A 19,087-nucleotide genomic window follows, 5' to 3' on the forward strand; every position below is an offset into this window, starting at 1 on the left:
TCAGCATTTGTTTTGCGAGGAATTGTGTAACAGTAACAGCAGTCACGCAGGCAGTCTCTAGTTATACGCTTTAAAGGAAAACGACATCATATGATGTATGTGTGTCCGTGTCTGTACTGTGTCCGTGTCTGTGTACCCATGTGATTTCATGATTGTGTGCCTGAGTGAGTCCCTGTGTGTCCCTGTGTGTGTAACCTCCGTGATCACCTGTGTGTCCCTGTGTGTGTAACCTCCGTGATCACCTGTGTGTCCCTGTGTGTGTAACCTCCGTGATCACCTGTGTGTCCCTGTGTGTGTAACCTCCGTGATCACCTGTGTGTCCCTGTGTGTGTAACCTCCGTGATCACCTGTGTGTCCCTGTGTGTAACCTCCGTGATCACCTGTGTGTCCATGTGTGTAACCTCCGTGATCACCTGTGTGACCCTGTGTGTGTAACCTCCGTGATCACCTGTGTGTCCCTGTGTGTAACCTCCGTGATCACCTGTGTGTCCCTGTGTGTAACCTCCGTGATCACCTGTGTGTCCCTGTGTGTAACCTCCGTGATCACCTGTGTGTCCCTGTGTGTCCCTGTGTGTGTAACCTCCGTGATCACCTGTGTGTCCCTGTGTGTGTAACCTCCGTGATCACCTGTGTGTCCCTGTGTGTCCCTGTGTGTGTAACCTCCGTGATCACCTGTGTGTCCCTGTGTGTAACCTCCGTGATCACCTGTGTGTCCCTGTGTGTCCCTGTGTGTGTAACCTCCGTGATCACCTGTGTGTCCCTGTGTGTGTAACCTCCGTTATCACCTGTGTGTCCCTGTGTGTGTAACCTCCGTTATCACCTGTGTGTCCCTGTGTGTGTAACCTCCGTGATCACCTGTGTGTCCCTGTGTGTGTAACCTCCGTGATCACCTGTGTGTCCATGTGTGTAACCTCCGTGATCACCTGTGTGTCCCTGTGTGTGTAACCTCCGTGATCACCTGTGTGTCCCTGTGTGTGTAACCTCCGTTATCACCTGTGTGTCCCTGTGTGTGTAACCTCCGTTATCACCTGTGTGTCCCTGTGTGTAACCTCCGTTATCACCTGTGTGTCCATGTGTGTAACCTCCGTGATCACCTGTGTGTCCCTGTGTGTGTAACCTCCGTGATCACCTGTGTGTCCCTGTGTGTGTAACCTCCGTTATCACCTGTGTGTCCCTGTGTGTGTAACCTCCGTTATCACATGTGTGTCCCTGTGTGTGTAACCTCCGTGATCACCTGTGTGTCCCTGTGTGTGTAACCTCCGTTATCACCTGTGTGTCCCTGTGTGTGTAACCTCCGTTATCACCTGTGTGTCCCTGTGTGTGTAACCTCCGTTATCACCTGTGTGTCCATGTGTGTAACCTCCGTGATCACCTGTGTGTCCCTGTGTGTGTAACCTCCGTTATCACCTGTGTGTCCATGTGTGTAACCTCCGTTATCACCTGTGTGTCCCTGTGTGTGTAACCTCCGTGATCACATGTGTGTCCCTGTGTGTAACCTCCGTGATCACCTGTGTGTACCTGTGTGTGTAACCTCCGTGATCACCTGTGTGTCCCTGTGTGTGTAACCTCCGTGATCACATGTGTGTCCCTGTGTGTGTAACCTCCGTGATCACCTGTGTGTCCATGTGTGTAACCTACGTTATCACCTGTGTGTCCCTGTGTGTGTACCTCCGTGATCACCTGTGTGTCCCTGTGTGTGTAACCTCCGTGATCACCTGTGTGTCCCTGTGTGTGTAACCTCCGTGATCACCTGTGTGTCCATGTGTGTAACCTCCGTGATCACCTGTGTGTCCCTGTGTGTGTAACCTCCGTGATCACCTGTGTGTCCCTGTGTGTGTAACCTCCGTGATCACATGTGTGTCCCTGTGTGTGTACCTCCGTGATCACCTGTGTGTCCCTGTGTGTGTAACCTCCGTGATCACCTGTGTGTCCCTGTGTGTGTAACCTCCGTGATCACCTGTGTGTCCCTGTGTGTGTAACCTCCGTGATCACATGTGTGTCCCTGTGTGTGTAACCTCCGTGATCACCTGTGTGTCCATGTGTGTAACCTCCGTGATCACCTGTGTGTCCCTGTGTGTAACCTCCGTTATCACCTGTGTGTCCCTGTGTGTAACCTCCGTGATCACCTGTGTGTCCATGTGTGTAACCTCCGTGATCACCTGTGTGTCCCTGTGTGTAACCTCCGTGATCACCTGTGTGTCCCTGTGTGTCCCTGTGTGTGTAACCTCCGTGATCACCTGTGTGTCCCTGTGTGTGTAACCTCCGTGATCACCTGTGTGTCCCTGTGTGTAACCTCCGTGATCACCTGTGTGTCCTTGTATGTGTAACCTCCGTGATCACCTGTGTGTCCCTGTGTGTAACCTCCGTGATCACCTGTGTGTCCCTGTGTGTAACCTCCGTTATCACCTGTGTGTCCCTGTGTGTGTAACCTCCGTTATCACCTGTGTGTCCCTGTGTGTGTAACCTCCGTTATCACATGTGTGTCCCTGTGTGTGTAACCTCCGTGATCACCTGTGTGTCCCTGTGTGTGTAACCTCCGTGATCACCTGTGTGTCCCTGTGTGTGTAACCTCCGTGATCACCTGTGTCTCCCTGTGTGTGTAACCTCCGTGATCACATGTGTGTCCCTGTGTGTGTAACCTCCGTGATCACCTGTGTGTCCCTGTGTGTGTAACCTCCGTGATCACCTGTGTGTCCCTGTGTGTCCCTGTGTGTGTAACCTCCGTGATCACCTGTGTGTCCCTGTGTGTGTAACCTCCGTTATCACCTGTGTGTCCCTGTGTGTGTAACCTCCGTTATCACCTGTGTGTCCCTGTATGTGTAACCTCCGTGATCACCTGTGTGTCCCTGTATGTGTAACCTCCGTGATCACCTGTGTGTCCCTGTGTGTGTAACCTCCGTGATCACCTGTGTGTCCCTGTGTGTCCCTGTGTGTGTAACCTCCGTGATCACCTGTGTGTCCCTGTGTGTGTAACCTCCGTGATCACATGTGTGTCCCTGTGTGTGTAACCTCCGTGATCACCTGTGTGTCCCTGTGTGTAACCTCCGTGATCACCTGTGTGTCCCTGTGTGTGTAACCTCCGTTATCACCTGTGTGTCCCTGTGTGTGTAACCTCCGTGATCACCTGTGTGTCCCTGTATGTGTAACCTCCGTGATCACCTGTGTGTCCCTGTGTGTGTAACCTCCGTGATCACCTGTGTGTCCCTGTGTGTGTAACCTCCGTGATCACCTGTGTGTCCCTGTGTGTCCCTGTGTGTGTAACCTCCGTGATCACCTGTGTGTCCCTGTGTGTGTAACCTCCGTGATCACCTGTGTGTCCCTGTGTGTGTAACCTCCGTGATCACATGTGTGTCCCTGTGTGTGTAACCTCCGTGATCACCTGTGTGTCCCTGTGTGTGTAACCTCCGTGATCACCTGTGTGTCCCTGTGTGTGTAACCTCCGTGATCACCTGTGTGTCCCTGTGTGTGTAACCTCCGTTATCACCTGTGTGTCCCTGTGTGTGTAACCTCCGTGATCACCTGTGTGTCCCTGTATGTGTAACCTCCGTTATCACCTGTGTGTCCCTGTATGTGTAACCTCCGTTATCACCTGTGTGTCCCTGTGTGTAACCTCTGTGATCACCTGTGTGTCCCTGTGTGTGTAACCTCTGTGATCACCTGTGTGTCCCTGTGTGTGTAACCTCCGTGATCACCTGTGTGTCCCTGTGTGTGTAACCTCCGTGATCACCTGTGTGACCCTGTGTGCAGGTATCAGCAACAAGACACGTCTGTGGTGTGCGGACTGCAGCCTGCAGAGTGACCCCTCAGCGTGTGACCATGTGGACCTCTGTTCACAGGACCAGGTGGGTGGGTGGGGGGTAGTGGTCAGGGTTACCGAGTGACCCCTCAGCGTGTGACCATGTCGACCTCTGTTCACATGACCAGGTGGAGGGGGGGGGGGGAGTTGTGATCAGGGTTACAGAGTGACCCCTCAGCGTGTGACCATGTCGACCTCTGTTCACAGAACCAGGTGAGTGGGGGGTGGGGGTGAAGGGGGGGGGGGGTAGTGGTCCGGGTTACCGAGAGACCCATCAGCGTGTGACCACGTCGAACTCTGTTCACAGGACCAGGTAAGCGGGGGGTGGGGATGGGGGGGGGTCGTAGTCAGGGTTACAGAGTGACCCCTCAGCGTGTGACCATGTCGACCTCTGTTCACATGACCAGGTGGAGAGGGGGGGGAGTAGTGATCAGGGTTACAGAGTGACCCCTCAGCGTGTGACCATGTCGACCTCTGTTCACAGAACCAGGTGAGTGGGGGGTGGGGGTGGGGGTGGGGGGGGGGGGGTAGTGGTCCGGATTACCGAGTGACCCATCAGCGTGTGACCACGTCGAACTCTGTTCACAGGACCAGGTAAGTGGGGGGTGGGGGTGGGGGGGGGTCGTGGTCAGGGTTACAGAGTGACCCCTCAGCGTGTGACCATGTCGACCTCTGTTCACAGGACCAGGTGGGTGGGGTGGGTGGGGGGGGGGTAGTGGTCCGGGTTACCGAGAGACCCATCAGCGTGTGACCATGTCGACCTCTGTTCACAGGATCAGATGTGGGGGGGGGGGGGGGACACTAAATGATGAAATACCACAAAAAAATGACATTATATTAATATGTTAATACCAAGTATGAAATACCACCAAAGAATGACATTATATTAACATGTTATTGCCAGGTAATAAAATATCACCACAGAATGACATCATATTAACATGTTGTTACCAATTAATGAAATATAACCACATAATGACATATTAAAATGTTAAACCAAGTAATGAAATATCACCACAGAATGAAATGATATTAATATGTTAAACCAAGTAATGAAATATCACCAAGGAATATTGGTGTCCTGGGAACAGAAGTGGAAGATGGCATTCCATCCTGCCAAATGCAACACAGTACACATGACCCGACGCCGTACCACCCTACCATACGAGTACCAGCTCCACGGCCAGAAACTCCAGGAGGAGACCCAGGCCAAGTACCTCGGCGTCACCCTGACCAAAGACCTGAAGTGGAACACCCACATCGCCAACATCACCACCAAGGCGAACAGAGCACTTGGCTTTGCTAGACGCAACATCAAGCTCAGCAACAAGAAGGTCAAGGCGGCTGCATACAAGGCACTAGTACGACCCATCCTAGAGTATGCCAGCCCAGTATGGGACCCACACACCGCTGAAGACAGTGCCTCTCTCGAAAAGGTCCAAAGAAGAGCAGCCAGATGGGTGTCGCATCGCTTCCGCCAGACCTCCAGCGTCAACAACATGCTCGAAGACCTTGAGTGGCCTACGCTTGAGAGCAGACGGAGGCGAGCGAGACTAACAACTTTCTACAAAGTCCACCACGACCTTGTCGCAGTGAAGAGTAACCACGCACCAAAGCCAAGACCACCCAAGTGCACGACCAGGCAGACCCACGCTCTGTCCTACGAAATCCCCCACTCCAGGACAGCCTACAGGCAGAAAACATTCTTCCCGCGCACCATTCCAGAGTGGAACCGCCTGCCTGTAGAAACTGCCACAGCGCCATCCCTGGCATCCTTTCAGGCCAGGCTGGCAACTCTCCACTGACCCATCATCCCTCCCCCCCCCCCCCCTACCCCCAACCTCCCCCCCCCCCCCCCCTGAACTTCACCCCTGACCAAGCAATAGACCGGAACCACCATCACCCAAGCGTAGCAGATTCATCACCATGCTGATGTTGGCTACCTATCACTAAGAAGAAGAAGAATGACATGATATTACCATGTTAATACCAAGTAATGAAATATCGCCACAGCATGACATAATAACATATTAATGTTCATACTGTTCATTGCACTGCTACTAGCAAAACTGATCCCAGTCTTGATAATGTTCATTGCACGGTGTTGTTACTAGCTATACTGATCCAAGTCTTGATAATGTTCATTGCACGGTGTTGTTACTAGCTATACTGATCCAAGTCTTGATACTGTTCATAGCACGGTGTTGGTACTAGCTATACTGATCCAAGTCTTGATACTGTTCATAGCACGGTGTTGTTACTAGCTATACTGATCCAAGTCTTGATAATGTTCATTGCACGGTGTTGTTACTAGCTATACTGATCCAAGTCTTGATAATGTTCATTGCACGGTGTTGTTACTAGCTATACTGATCCAAGTCTTGATCATGTTCATAGCACGGTGTTGCTACTAGCTATACTGATCCAAGTCTTGATAATGTTCATAGCACGGTGTTGTTACTAGCTATACTGATCCAAGTCATGATAATGTTCATTGCACAGTGTTGTTACTAGCTATACTGATCCCAGTCTTGATAATGTTCACTGCACGGTGTTGTTACTAGCTATACTGATCCTAGTCTTGATAATGTTCATAGCACGGTGTTGTTACTAGCTATACTGATCCTAGTCTTGATAATGTTCATTGCACGGTGTTGTTACTAGCTATACTGATCCAAGTCTTGATAATGTTCATAGCACGGTGTTGTTACTAGCTATACTGATCCAAGTCTTGATAATGTTCATTGCACGGTGTTGTTACTAGCTATACTGATCCAAGTCTTGATCATGTTCATTACACAGTGTTGCTACTAGCTATACTGATCCAAGTCTTGATAATGTTCATTGCACGGTGTTGTTACTAGCTATACTGATCCAAGTCTTGATAATGTTCATAGCACGGTGTTGTTACTAGCTATACTGATCCTAGTCTTGATAATGTTCATTGCACGGTGTTGTTACTAGCTATACTGATCCAAGTCTTGATAATGTTCATTGCACGGTGTTGTTACTAGCTATACTGATCCAAGTCTTGATAATGTTCATAGCACGGTGTTGTTACTAGCTATACTGATCCAAGTCTTGATAATGTTCATAGCACGGTGTTGTTACTAGCTATACTGATCCAAGTCTTGATCATGTTCATTGCACGGTGTTGTTACTAGCTATACTGATCCAAGTCTTGATCATGTTCATTGCACGGTGTTGTTACTAGCTTTATTCCCCCTCTGCTTCTTTACCTCTGTAAACTTGTAGAGCTAGTTATTTTTCGATAATGACCCAGCAACCAAACAAATAACGAGCCAGCAACAGCCTGAATCCTCGATAGTGCAATGGGTTGAGAAGCTGTTCTGTTTTGGTACTACTTTTGCGACTGAAAAGTTCCGAACGCTCTATACGTACGAAATATACATCTCTGGAGCAAACAATACAAACATACCGCATTTAAATTAACAACTACAGGCCTGAACACATGAATCTGCATATAAAATCCATGAGTTAGGTTGTTTTCTGAATCTAGATCTGCCGTGCACAAACCGTTCATCACAAGCAAATTCCCAAGGCAAGTAACTCATACTCTAGCCGACAAGAGTAGTTCCCCTTCTTTTAACGCAGTTTCTTCGACAACACTGACTGCAATCCGACGGTCAGTTTTCAACAATATTTCATTTTATAAACAGATCACACGCAACCAAATGCACACATCTCATCAATTTAAACAACATAAAGCGGTTTCATACACTATTTTACCCAGAAAACTGAACTTCATACAGTACTTAACGTTGGAACACGGGTGCAAAAGTTCGTCTGCTAGTCCCATTTGACGAAAGAACATTATCCTATGCGATACTAAAACATAAACAGAACACACAATATCTTCCTTTACCGCCACAGCAGAATAACAGCATATCTGTGTACTTGATTTTAGTCTAAAACAGGGAAACTGACAAGAAGTGTTAACAGAATGGAATGATTTGCACGGAACTATACAACCGCGCATTAATCGATCGCCTGCGCAGGTTGACTGGTTGAGTGATTCGGATTCGATCAAACTTTCGCACAAAAACTCCTGTTTTCTTTGAATAACTGAAGAAAGGAGGAATAAAGAGGTTACACACCTCGTCTCAGTGATTATTAAAAATAATGGTCTCAGTTCGCGGTCATGAAAAAGCTCGCTGAAGCTCGCATTTTTCATGATCCGCCAACTTCGACCATTATTTTTAATAATCACTGAGACTCGGCATGTAACCTCTACATACTGATCCTAGTCTTGATAATGTTCATAGCACGGTGTTGTTACTAGCTATACTGATCCAAGTCTTGATAATGTTCATTGCACGGTGTTGTTACTAGCTATACTGATCCTAGTCTTGATCATGTTCATTGCACGGTGTTGTTACTAGCTATACTGATCCAAGTCTTGATACTGTTCATACTGTTCATAGCACGGTGTTGTTACTAGCTATACTGATCCAACTCTTGATAATGTTCATTGCACGGTGTTGTTACTAGCTATACTGATCCAAGTCTTGATCATGTTCACTGCACGGTGTTGTTACTAGCTATACTGATCCAAGTCTTGATAATGTTCATAGCACGGTGTTGTTACTAGCTATACTGATCCAAGTCTTGATCATGTTCATAATGTTCATAGCACGGTGTTGTTACTAGCTATACTGATCCAAGTCTTGATCATGTTCACTGCACGGTGTTGTTACTAGCTATACTGATCCAAGTCTTGATAATGTTCATAGCACGGTGTTGTTACTAGCTATACTGATCCAAGTCTTGATACTGTTCATAGCACGGTGTTGTTACTAGCTATACTGATCCTAGTCTTGATACTGTTCATTGCACGGTGTTGTTACTAGCTATACTGATCCTAGTCTTGATAATGTTCATAGCACGGTGTTGTTACTAGCTATACTGATCCAAGTCTTGATAATGTTCATTGCACGGTGTTGTTACTAGCTATACTGATCCAAGTCTTGATAATGTTCATTGCACGGTGTTGTTACTAGCTATACTGATCCAAGTCTTGATACTGTTCATAGCACGGTGTTGGTACTAGCTATACTGATCCAAGTCTTGATAATGTTCATTGCACGGTGTTGTTACTAGCTATACTGATCCAAGTCTTGATACTGTTCATAGCACGGTGTTGTTACTAGCTATACTGATCCAAGTCATGATAATGTTCATTGCACAGTGTTGTTACTAGCTATACTGATCCAAGTCTTGATGCTGTTCATTGCACGGTGTTGTTACTAGCTATACTGACCCAAGTCTTGATAATGTTCATTGCACGGTGTTGTTACTAGCTATACTGATCCTAGTCTTGATCATGTTCATTGCACGGTGTTGTTACTATCTATACTGATCCTAGTCTTGATAATGTTCATTGCACGGTGTTGTTACTAGCTATACTGATCCAAGTCTTGATCATGTTCATAGCACAGTGTTGTTACTAGCTATACTGATCCAAGTCTTGATCATGTTCATTGCACGGTGTTGTTACTAGCTATACTGATCCAAGTCTTGATAATGTTCATAGCACGGTGTTGTTACTAGCTATACTGATCCAAGTCTTGATAATGTTCATTGCACGGTGTTGTTACTAGCTATACTGATCCAAGTCTTGATACTGTTCATAGCACAGTGTTGTTACTAGCTATACTGATCCTAGTCTTGATCATGTTCATAGCACGGTGTTGTTACTAGCTATACTGATCCCAGTCGTGATAATGTTCATTGCACGGTGTTGTTACTAGCTATACTGATCCAAGTCTTGATAATGTTCATACTGTTCATTGCACGGTGTTGTTACTAGCTATACTGATCCAAGTCTTGATAATGTTCATTGCACGGTGTTGTTACTAGCTATACTGATCCAAGTCTTGATACTGTTCATTGCACGGTGTTGTTACTAGCTATACTGATCCTAGTCTTGATATTGTTCATTGCACGGTGTTGTTACTAGCTATACTGATCCAAGTCTTGATATTGTTCATTGCACGGTGTTGTTACTAGCTATACTGATCCAAGTCTTGATAATGTTCATAGCACGGTGTTGTTACTAGCTATACTGATCCAAGTCTTGATAATGTTCATTGCACGGTGTTGTTACTAGCTATACTGATCCAAGTCTTGATAATGTTCATAGCACGGTGTTGTTACTAGCTATACTGATCCAAGTCTTGATAATGTTCATAGCACGGTGTTGTTACTAGCTATACTGATCCAAGTCTTGATAATGTTCATAGCACGGTGTTGTTACTAGCTATACTGATCCTAGTCTTGATAATGTTCATTGCACGGTGTTGTTACTAGCTATACTGATCCTAGTCTTGATAATGTTCATAGCACGGTGTTGTTACTAGCTATACTGATCCTAGTCTTGATAATGTTCATTGCACGGTGTTGTTACTAGCTATACTGATCCAAGTCTTGATAATGTTCATAGCACGGTGTTGTTACTAGCTATACTGATCCTAGTCTTGATAATGTTCATTGCACGGTGTTGTTACTAGCTATACTGATCCAAGTCTTGATAATGTTCATTGCACGGTGTTGTTACTAGCTATACTGATCCTAGTCTTGATCATGTTCATTGCACGGTGTTGTTACTAGCTATACTGATCCAAGTCTTGATATTGTTCATTGCACGGTGTTGTTACTAGCTATACTGATCCTAGTCTTGATAATGTTCATTGCACGGTGTTGTTACTAGCTATACTGATCCTAGTCTTGATAATGTTCATTGCACGGTGTTGTTACTAGCTATACTGATCCAAGTCTTGATAATGTTCATAGCACGGTGTTGCTACTAGCTATACTGATCCTAGTCTTGATAATGTTCATTGCACGGTGTTGTTACTAGCTATACTGATCCAAGTCTTGATCATGTTCATTGCACGGTGTTGTTACTAGCTATACTGATCCAAGTCTTGATAATGTTCATAGCACGGTGTTGTTACTAGCTATACTGATCCAAGTCTTGATAATGTTCATAGCACGGTGTTGTTACTAGCTATACTGATCCAAGTCTTGATCATGTTCATAATGTTCATAGCACGGTGTTGTTACTAGCTATACTGATCCAAGTCTTGATAATGTTCATAGCACGGTGTTGTTACTAGCTATACTGATCCAAGTCTTGATAATGTTCATAGCACGGTGTTGTTACTAGCTATACTGATCCAAGTCTTGATAATGTTCATACTGTTCATAGCACGGTGTTGTTACTAGCTATACTGATCCCAGTCGTGATAATGTTCATTGCACGGTGTTGTTACTAGCTATACTGATCCAAGTCTTGATAATGTTCATAGCACGGTGTTGTTACTAGCTATACTGATCCAAGTCTTGATCATGTTCATTGCACGGTGTTGTTACTAGCTATACTGATCCTAGTCTTGATAATGTTCATTGCACGGTGTTGTTACTAGCTATACTGATCCAAGTCTTGATAATGTTCATTGCACGGTGTTGTTACTAGCTATACTGATCCAAGTCTTGATAATGTTCATTGCCCGGTGTTGTTACTAGCTATACTGATCCAAGTCTTGATAATGTTCATAGCACGGTGTTGCTACTAGCTATACTGATCCTAGTCTTGATAATGTTCATTGCACGGTGTTGTTACTAGCTATACTGATCCAAGTCTTGATCATGTTCATTACACAGTGTTGCTACTAGCTATACTGATCCAAGTCTTGATAATGTTCACTGCACGGTGTTGTTACTAGCTATACTGATCCTAGTCTTGATACTGTTCATTGCACGGTGTTGTTACTAGCTATACTGATCCAAGTCTTGATAATGTTCATTGCACAGTGTTGTTACTAGCTATACTGATCCTAGTCTTGATAATGTTTATACTGTTCACTGCACGGTGTTGTTACTAGCTATACTGATCCTAGTCTTGATACTGTTCATTGCACGGTGTTGTTACTAGCTATACTGATCCAAGTCTTGATACTGTTCACTGCACGGTGTTGTTACTAGCTATACTGATCCCAGTCTTGATACTGTTCATAGCACGGTGTTGTTACTAGCTATACTGATCCAAGTCTTGATAATGTTCATTGCACGGTGTTGTTACTAGCTATACTGATCCAAGTCTTGATAATGTTCATTACACAGTGTTGTTACTAGCTATACTGATCCAAGTCTTGATAATGTTCATTGCACGGTGTTGTTACTAGCTATACTGATCCAAGTCTTGATAATGTTCATTGCACGGTGTTGTTACTAGCTATACTGATCCAAGTCTTGATAATGTTCATAGCACAGTGTTGTTACTAGCTATACTGATCCAAGTCTTGATAATGTTCATTGCACGGTGTTGTTACTAGCTATACTGATTCTAGTCTTGATAATGTTCATACTGTTCATTGCACGGTGTTGTTACTAGCTATACTGATCCAAGTCTTGATAATGTTCATTGCACGGTGTTGTTACTAGCTATACTGATCCTAGTCTTGATAATGTTCATAGCACGGTGTTGTTACTAGCTATACTGATCCAAGTCTTGATAATGTTCATTGCACGGTGTTGTTACTAGCTATACTGATCCAAGTCTTGATAATGTTCATAGCACAGTGTTGTTACTAGCTATACTGATCCAAGTCTTGATAATGTTCATTGCACGGTGTTGTTACTAGCTATACTGATCCTAGTCTTGATAATGTTGATACTGTTCATAGCACGGTGTTGTTACTAGCTATACTGATCCAAGTCTTGATCATGTTCATTGCACGGTGTTGTTACTAGCTATACTGATCCAAGTCTTGATCATGTTCATTGCACGGTGTTGTTACTAGCTATACTGATCCTAGTCTTGATCATGTTCATTGCACGGTGTTGTTACTAGCTATACTGATCCAAGTCTTGATATTGTTCATTGCACGGTGTTGTTACTAGCTATACTGATCCTAGTCTTGATCATGTTCACTGCACGGTGTTGTTACTAGCTATACTGATCCTAGTCTTGATCATGTTCACTGCACGGTGTTGTTACTAGCTATACTGATCCAAGTCTTGATAATGTTCATAGCACGGTGTTGTTACTAGCTATACTGATCCAAGTCTTGATCATGTTCATAGCATGGTGTTGTTACTAGCTATACTGATCCAAGTCTTGATCATGTTCATAGCATGGTGTTGTTACTAGCTATACTGATCCAAGTCTTGATAATGTTCACTGCACGGTGTTGTTACTAGCTATACTGATCCTAGTCTTGATAATGTTCATTGCACGGTGTTGTTACTAGCTATACTGATCCTAGTCTTGATCATGTTCACTGCACGGTGTTGTTACTAGCTATACTGATCCAAGTCTTGATACTGTTCATTGCACGGTGTTGTTACTAGCTATACTGATCCTCAACTCAACTCAACTCAAATTTTATTGGCTTCAATTTTCATAGAAGAATTTGTCTTGCGCTTGGGAGAAAGTAAGAGTATAACATATAAAAACGGCATTCATATCACATTTCATGTATCACACACAGTAATCACTAGTATAAGCCTACAATTATCACATTTGTACCTGTATCATACATGCAAATAAATAGTATCACATTTCCACGTATCACACACAATATATACATTACATAACATACAGCAAGCTTCCATCTCCCGCCCCCCCCCCCCTCTCACACATACATATCCTCGCACGTGCGTCGACTCCATACAAATGACATCATCAGTCCATTAACTAAAATGCACAATGACTAGTAGTGGGTACATGATACTTAATACGTGCTCAACTAGACCTGCTAACTAAAATAATAACAGAAACAAAAACAAGGACTGGGCACAACATTTACACGTGTGTGACCTACTTACATCAGGTGCCTGTGATCTATAAATAACAATGATTGCGTTTAAAGTAAAACATGAATAATGCCGATGTTTACTAACAATGAATACATAACAACTAAGATAAGAATGTATGTGCTTTCATAATATGATTATTTTATAAAACACAGTGGGGAATTTTGGAAAATAATTTTTATACGAAACTGCGCACATCGAGTCGAGCTCTGTAGCGTGTGTGTTCGGAGGCAGGAGACACACATGGCTGTGGATATTAATTGTTCGGTGGATTAAAAAGGATACCCCGACTTCGGCAGGGCAGAAGGAGGTACAAGACGGTGTGCTGTATTGCTGTGTGTGTGTGTGTGCTGTGCAGACATTCTGTGTTATGTGCATGTTCTATTCTAGTCTGTCCGTAGGCTTCCTCTGAGGGCCTATTGTGTACAAGGGGAGGTCACTTCCGCCTTATAAACAAACACATGTGGAGACCCACAGAAATACCATAGCATCGTAATGAAAGAGGGCAAAAATACTGATAACAGCAAGGTAAGACAGGTCTAGGACATTATTTCTAGGACTGACTAAGCAATAGAACAACATCATGATCTTCATAAGCAAATGATAGTGAGAACAAACAAAATTCTTACTCTTCTGACTGCTCCCAGTGATTGACATTCAAAACATCCATCCTGTTCTATTCTAAATAGTTGTAAAAAAACTTCATAAGAATAATATTAAACATACATACTTAATTTGTTTAAACATAATTCTAGTGTAAAAGTATACTTTATAAGTTGTGGAGATAATTTTAAAACATGAAGATAAAAAACACAACAATAACATGACAACATTAGAGTACAATGCATTCCTAGCTAGCTCTGAGGAAAACACCATTGTACATTTTTCAGTTTCACATGCATGCACTAAGTGGTATCATTAAGAACTGAGATGGCGGATAGTCTTGATAATGTTGATAGCACGGTGTTGTTACTAGCTATACTGATCCTAGTCTTGATACTGTTCATAGCACGGTGTTGTTACTAGCTATACTGATCCAAGTCTTCATAATGTTCATTGCACGGTGTTGTTACTAGCTATACTGATCCAAGTCTTGATAATGTTCATTGCACGGTGTTGTTACTAGCTATACTGATCCAAGTCTTGATAATGTTCATAGCACGGTGTTGTTACTAGCTATACTGATCCAAGTCTTGATAATGTTCATAGCACGGTGTTGTTACTAGCTATACTGATCCAAGTCTTGATAATGTTCATTGCACGGTGTTGTTACTAGCTATACTGATCCAAGTCTTGATACTGTTCATAGCACAGTGTTGTTACTAGCTATACTGATCCAAGTCTTGATAATGTTCATTGCACGGTGTTGTTACTAGCTATACTGATCCTAGTCTTGATAATGTTCTTAGCACGGTGTTGTTACTAGCTATACTGATCCTAGTCTTGATACTGTTCACTGCACGGTGTTGTTACTAGCTATACTGATCCAAGTCTTGATAATGTTCATAGCACGGTGTTGTTACTAGCTATACTGATCCAAGTCTTGATAATGTTCATTGCACGGTGTTGTTACTAGCTATACTGATCCAAGTCTTGATAATGTTCATTGCACGGTGTTGTTACTAGCTATACTGATCCAAGTCTTGATAATGTTCATTGCACGGTGTTGTTACTAGCTATACTGATCCAAGTCTTGATAATGTTCATTGCACAGTGTTGTTACTAGCTATACTGATCCTAGTCTTGATAATGTTCATTGCACGGTGTTGTTACTAGCTATACTGATCCAAGTCTTGATCATGTTCATTGCACGGTGTTGTTACTAGCTATACTGATCCTAGTCTTAATAATGTTATACTGTTCATTGCACGGTGTTGTTACTAGCTATACTGATCCAAGTCTTGATACTGTTCATTGCACGGTGTTGTTACTAGCTATACTGATCCCAGTCTTGATAATGTTCACTGCACGGTGTTGTTACTAGCTATACTGATCCTAGTCTTGATAATGTTCATTGCACGGTGTTGTTACTAGCTATACTGATCCTAGTCTTGATAATGTTCATAGCACGGTGTTGTTACTAGCTATACTGATCCAAGTCTTGATAATGTTCATTGCACGGTGTTGTTACTAGCTATACTAATCCAAGTCTTGATAATGTTGATAGCACGGTGTTGTTACTAGCTATACTGATCCTAGTCTTGATACTGTTCATAGCACGGTGTTGTTACTAGCTATACTGATCCAAGTCTTGATAATGTTCATAGCACGGTGTTGTTACTAGCTATACTGATCCTAGTCTTGATGCTGTTCATTGCACGGTGTTGTTACTAGCTATACTGATCCAAGTCTTGATAATGTTCATAGCACGGTGTTGTTACTAGCTATACTGATCCAAGTCTTGATAATGTTCATAGCACAGTGTTGTTACTAGCTATACTGATCCAAGTCTTAATAATGTTCATTGCACGGTGTTGTCACTAGCTATACTGATCCAAGTCTTGATAATGTTCATAGCACGGTGTTGTTACTAGCTATTCTGATCCAAGTCTTGATCATGTTCATTGCACGGTGTTGTTACTAGCTATACTGATCCTAGTCTTGATAATGTTCTTAGCACGGTGTTGTTACTAGCTATACTGATCCTAGTCTTGATCATGTTCACAGCACGGTGTTGTTACTAGCTATACTGATCCAAGTCTTGATACTGTTCATAGCACGGTGTTGTTACTAGCTATACTGATCCAAGTCTTGATAATGTTCATTGCATGGTGTTGTTACTAGCTATACTGATCCTAGTCTTGATCATGTTCACAGCACGGTGTTGTTACTAGCTATACTGATCCTAGTCTTGATACTGTTCATTGCACGGTGTTGTTACTAGCTATACTGATCCAAGTCTTGATAATGTTCATTGCACGGTGTTGTTACTAGCTATACTGATCCTAGTCTTGATAATGTTCATTGGACGGTGTTGTTACTAGCTATACTGATCCAAGTCTTGATCATGTTCATTGCACGGTGTTGTTACTAGCTATACTGATCCTAGTCTTGATACTGTTCATAGCACGGTGTTGTTACTAGCTATACTGATCCTAGTCTTGATAGTGTTCATTGCACAGTGTTGTTACTAGCTATACTGATCCTAGTCTTGATAATGTTCATTGCACGGTGTTGTTACTAGCTATACTGATCCTAGTCTTGATACTGTTCATAGCACGGTGTTGTTACTAGCTATACTGATCCAAGTCTTGATCATGTTCATTGCACGGTGTTGTTACTAGCTATACTGATCCTAGTCTTAATAATGTTCATAGCACGGTGTTGTTACTAGCTATACTGATCCAACTCTTGATAATGTTCATTGCACGGTGTTGGTACTAGCTATACTGATCCAAGTCTTGATACTGTTCATAGCACGGTGTTGGTACTAGCTATACTGATCCAAGTCTTGATAATGTTCATTACACGGTGTTGTTACTAGCTATACTGATCCTAGTCTTGATACTGTTCACTGCACGGTGTTGTTACTAGCTATACTGATCCAAGTCTTGATAATGTTCATTGCACGGTGTTGTTACTAGCTATACTGATCCTAGTCTTGATAATGTTCATAGCACGGTGTTGTTACTAGCTATACTAATCCAAGTCTTGATAATGTTCATAGCACGGTGTTGTTACTAGCTATACTGATCCAAGTCTTGATAATGTTCATTGCACGGTGTTGTTACTAGCTATACTGATCCAAGTCTTGATAATGTTCATAGCACGGTGTTGTTACTAGCTATACTGATCCTAGTCTTGATACTGTTCATTGCACGGTGTTGTTACTAGCTATACTGATCCTAGTCTTGATCATGTTCACAGCACGGTGTTGTTACTAGCTATACTGATCCAAGTCTTGATACTGTTCATAGCACGGTGTTGTTACTAGCTATACTGATCCTAGTCTTGATCATGTTCACAGCACGGTGTTGTTACTAGCTATACTGATCCTAGTCTTGATACTGTTCATAGCACGGTGTTGTTACTAGCTATACTGATCCAAGTCTTCATAATGTTCATTGCATGGTGTTGTTTCTAGCTATACTGATCCTAGTCTTGATCATGTTCATTGCACGGTGTTGTTACTAGCTATACTGATCCTAGTCTTGATAATGTTCATTGCACGGTGTTGTTACTAGCTATACTGATCCAAGTCTTGATCATGTTCATTGCACGGTGTTGTTACTAGCTATACTGATCCCAGTCTTGATACTGTTCATAGCACGGTGTTGTTACTAGCTATACTGATCCTAGTCTTGATACTGTTCATTGCACGGTGTTGTTACTAGCTATACTGATCCAAGTCTTGATACTGTCCATTGCACGGTGTTGTTACTAGCTATACTGATCCTAGTCTTGATAATGTTCATTGCACGGTGTTGTTACTAGCTATACTGATCCAAGTCTTGATAATGTTCATAGCACGGTGTTGTTACTAGCTATACTGATCCAAGTCTTGATCATGTTCATAGCACGGTGTTGTTACTAGCTATACTGATCCAAGTCTTGATAATGTTCATAATGTTCATTGCACGGTGTTGCTACTAGTTATACTGATCCAAGTCTTGATAATGTTCATTACACGGTGTTGTTACTAGCTATACTGATCCAAGTCTTAATAATGTTCATTGCATGGTGTTGTTACTAGCTATACTGATCCAAGTCTTGATAATGTTCATAATGTTCATTGCACGGTGTTGTTACTAGCTATACTGATCCAAGTCTTGATACTGTTCATAGCACGGTGTTGTTACTAGCTATACTGATCCTAGTCTTGATACTGTTCATTGCACGGTGTTGTTACTAGCTATACTGATCCTAGTCTTGATAATGTTCATTGCCCGGTGTTGTTACTAGCTATACTGATCCAAGTCTTGATAATGTTCATTGCACGGTGTTGTTACTAGCTATACTGATCCAAGTATTGATAATGTTCATAGCACGGTGTTGTTACTAGCTATACTGATCCAAGTCTTGATAATGTTCATAATGTTCATTGCCCGGTGTTGTTACTAGCTATACTGATCCAAGTCTTGATAATGTTCATAGCACGGTGTTGTTACTAGCTATACTGATCCAAGTCTTGATACTGTTCATTGCACGGTGTTGTTACTAGCTATACTGATCCAAGTCTTGATATTGTTCATAGCACGGTGTTGTTACTAGCTATACTGATCCAAGTCTTGATATTGTTCATTGCACGGTGTTGTTACTAGCTATACTGATCCTAGTCTTGATAATGTTCATTGCACGGTGTTGTTACTAGCTATACTGATCCTAGTCTTGATACTGTTCATTGGACGGTGTTGTTACTAGCTATACTGATCCAAGTCTTGATAATGTTCATAGCACGGTGTTGTTACTAGCTATACTGATCCAAGTCTTGATCATGTTCATTGCACGGTG

At 43.0% G+C, this 19,087-nt stretch overlaps 1 protein-coding gene across 1 annotated transcript in view; it reads left to right on the top strand.

Moving 5' to 3' along the window:
* LOC138950065 (mucin-2-like) overlaps positions 1-19,087 on the top strand; it is a 155,097-nt gene that overhangs the window by 29,402 nt on the left and 106,608 nt on the right. The window contains exons 2-3 of the mRNA XM_070321845.1: positions 3,748-3,842; positions 4,437-4,484. Of these exons, the coding sequence (XP_070177946.1) occupies positions 3,748-3,842; positions 4,437-4,484 (143 nt within the window). The remainder of the gene's footprint in view (positions 1-3,747; positions 3,843-4,436; positions 4,485-19,087) is intronic.

The sequence above is a fragment of the Littorina saxatilis genome, linkage group LG16, assembly GCF_037325665.1.
Source record: "Littorina saxatilis isolate snail1 linkage group LG16, US_GU_Lsax_2.0, whole genome shotgun sequence".
NCBI lineage: Eukaryota > Metazoa > Mollusca > Gastropoda > Littorinimorpha > Littorinidae > Littorina > Littorina saxatilis.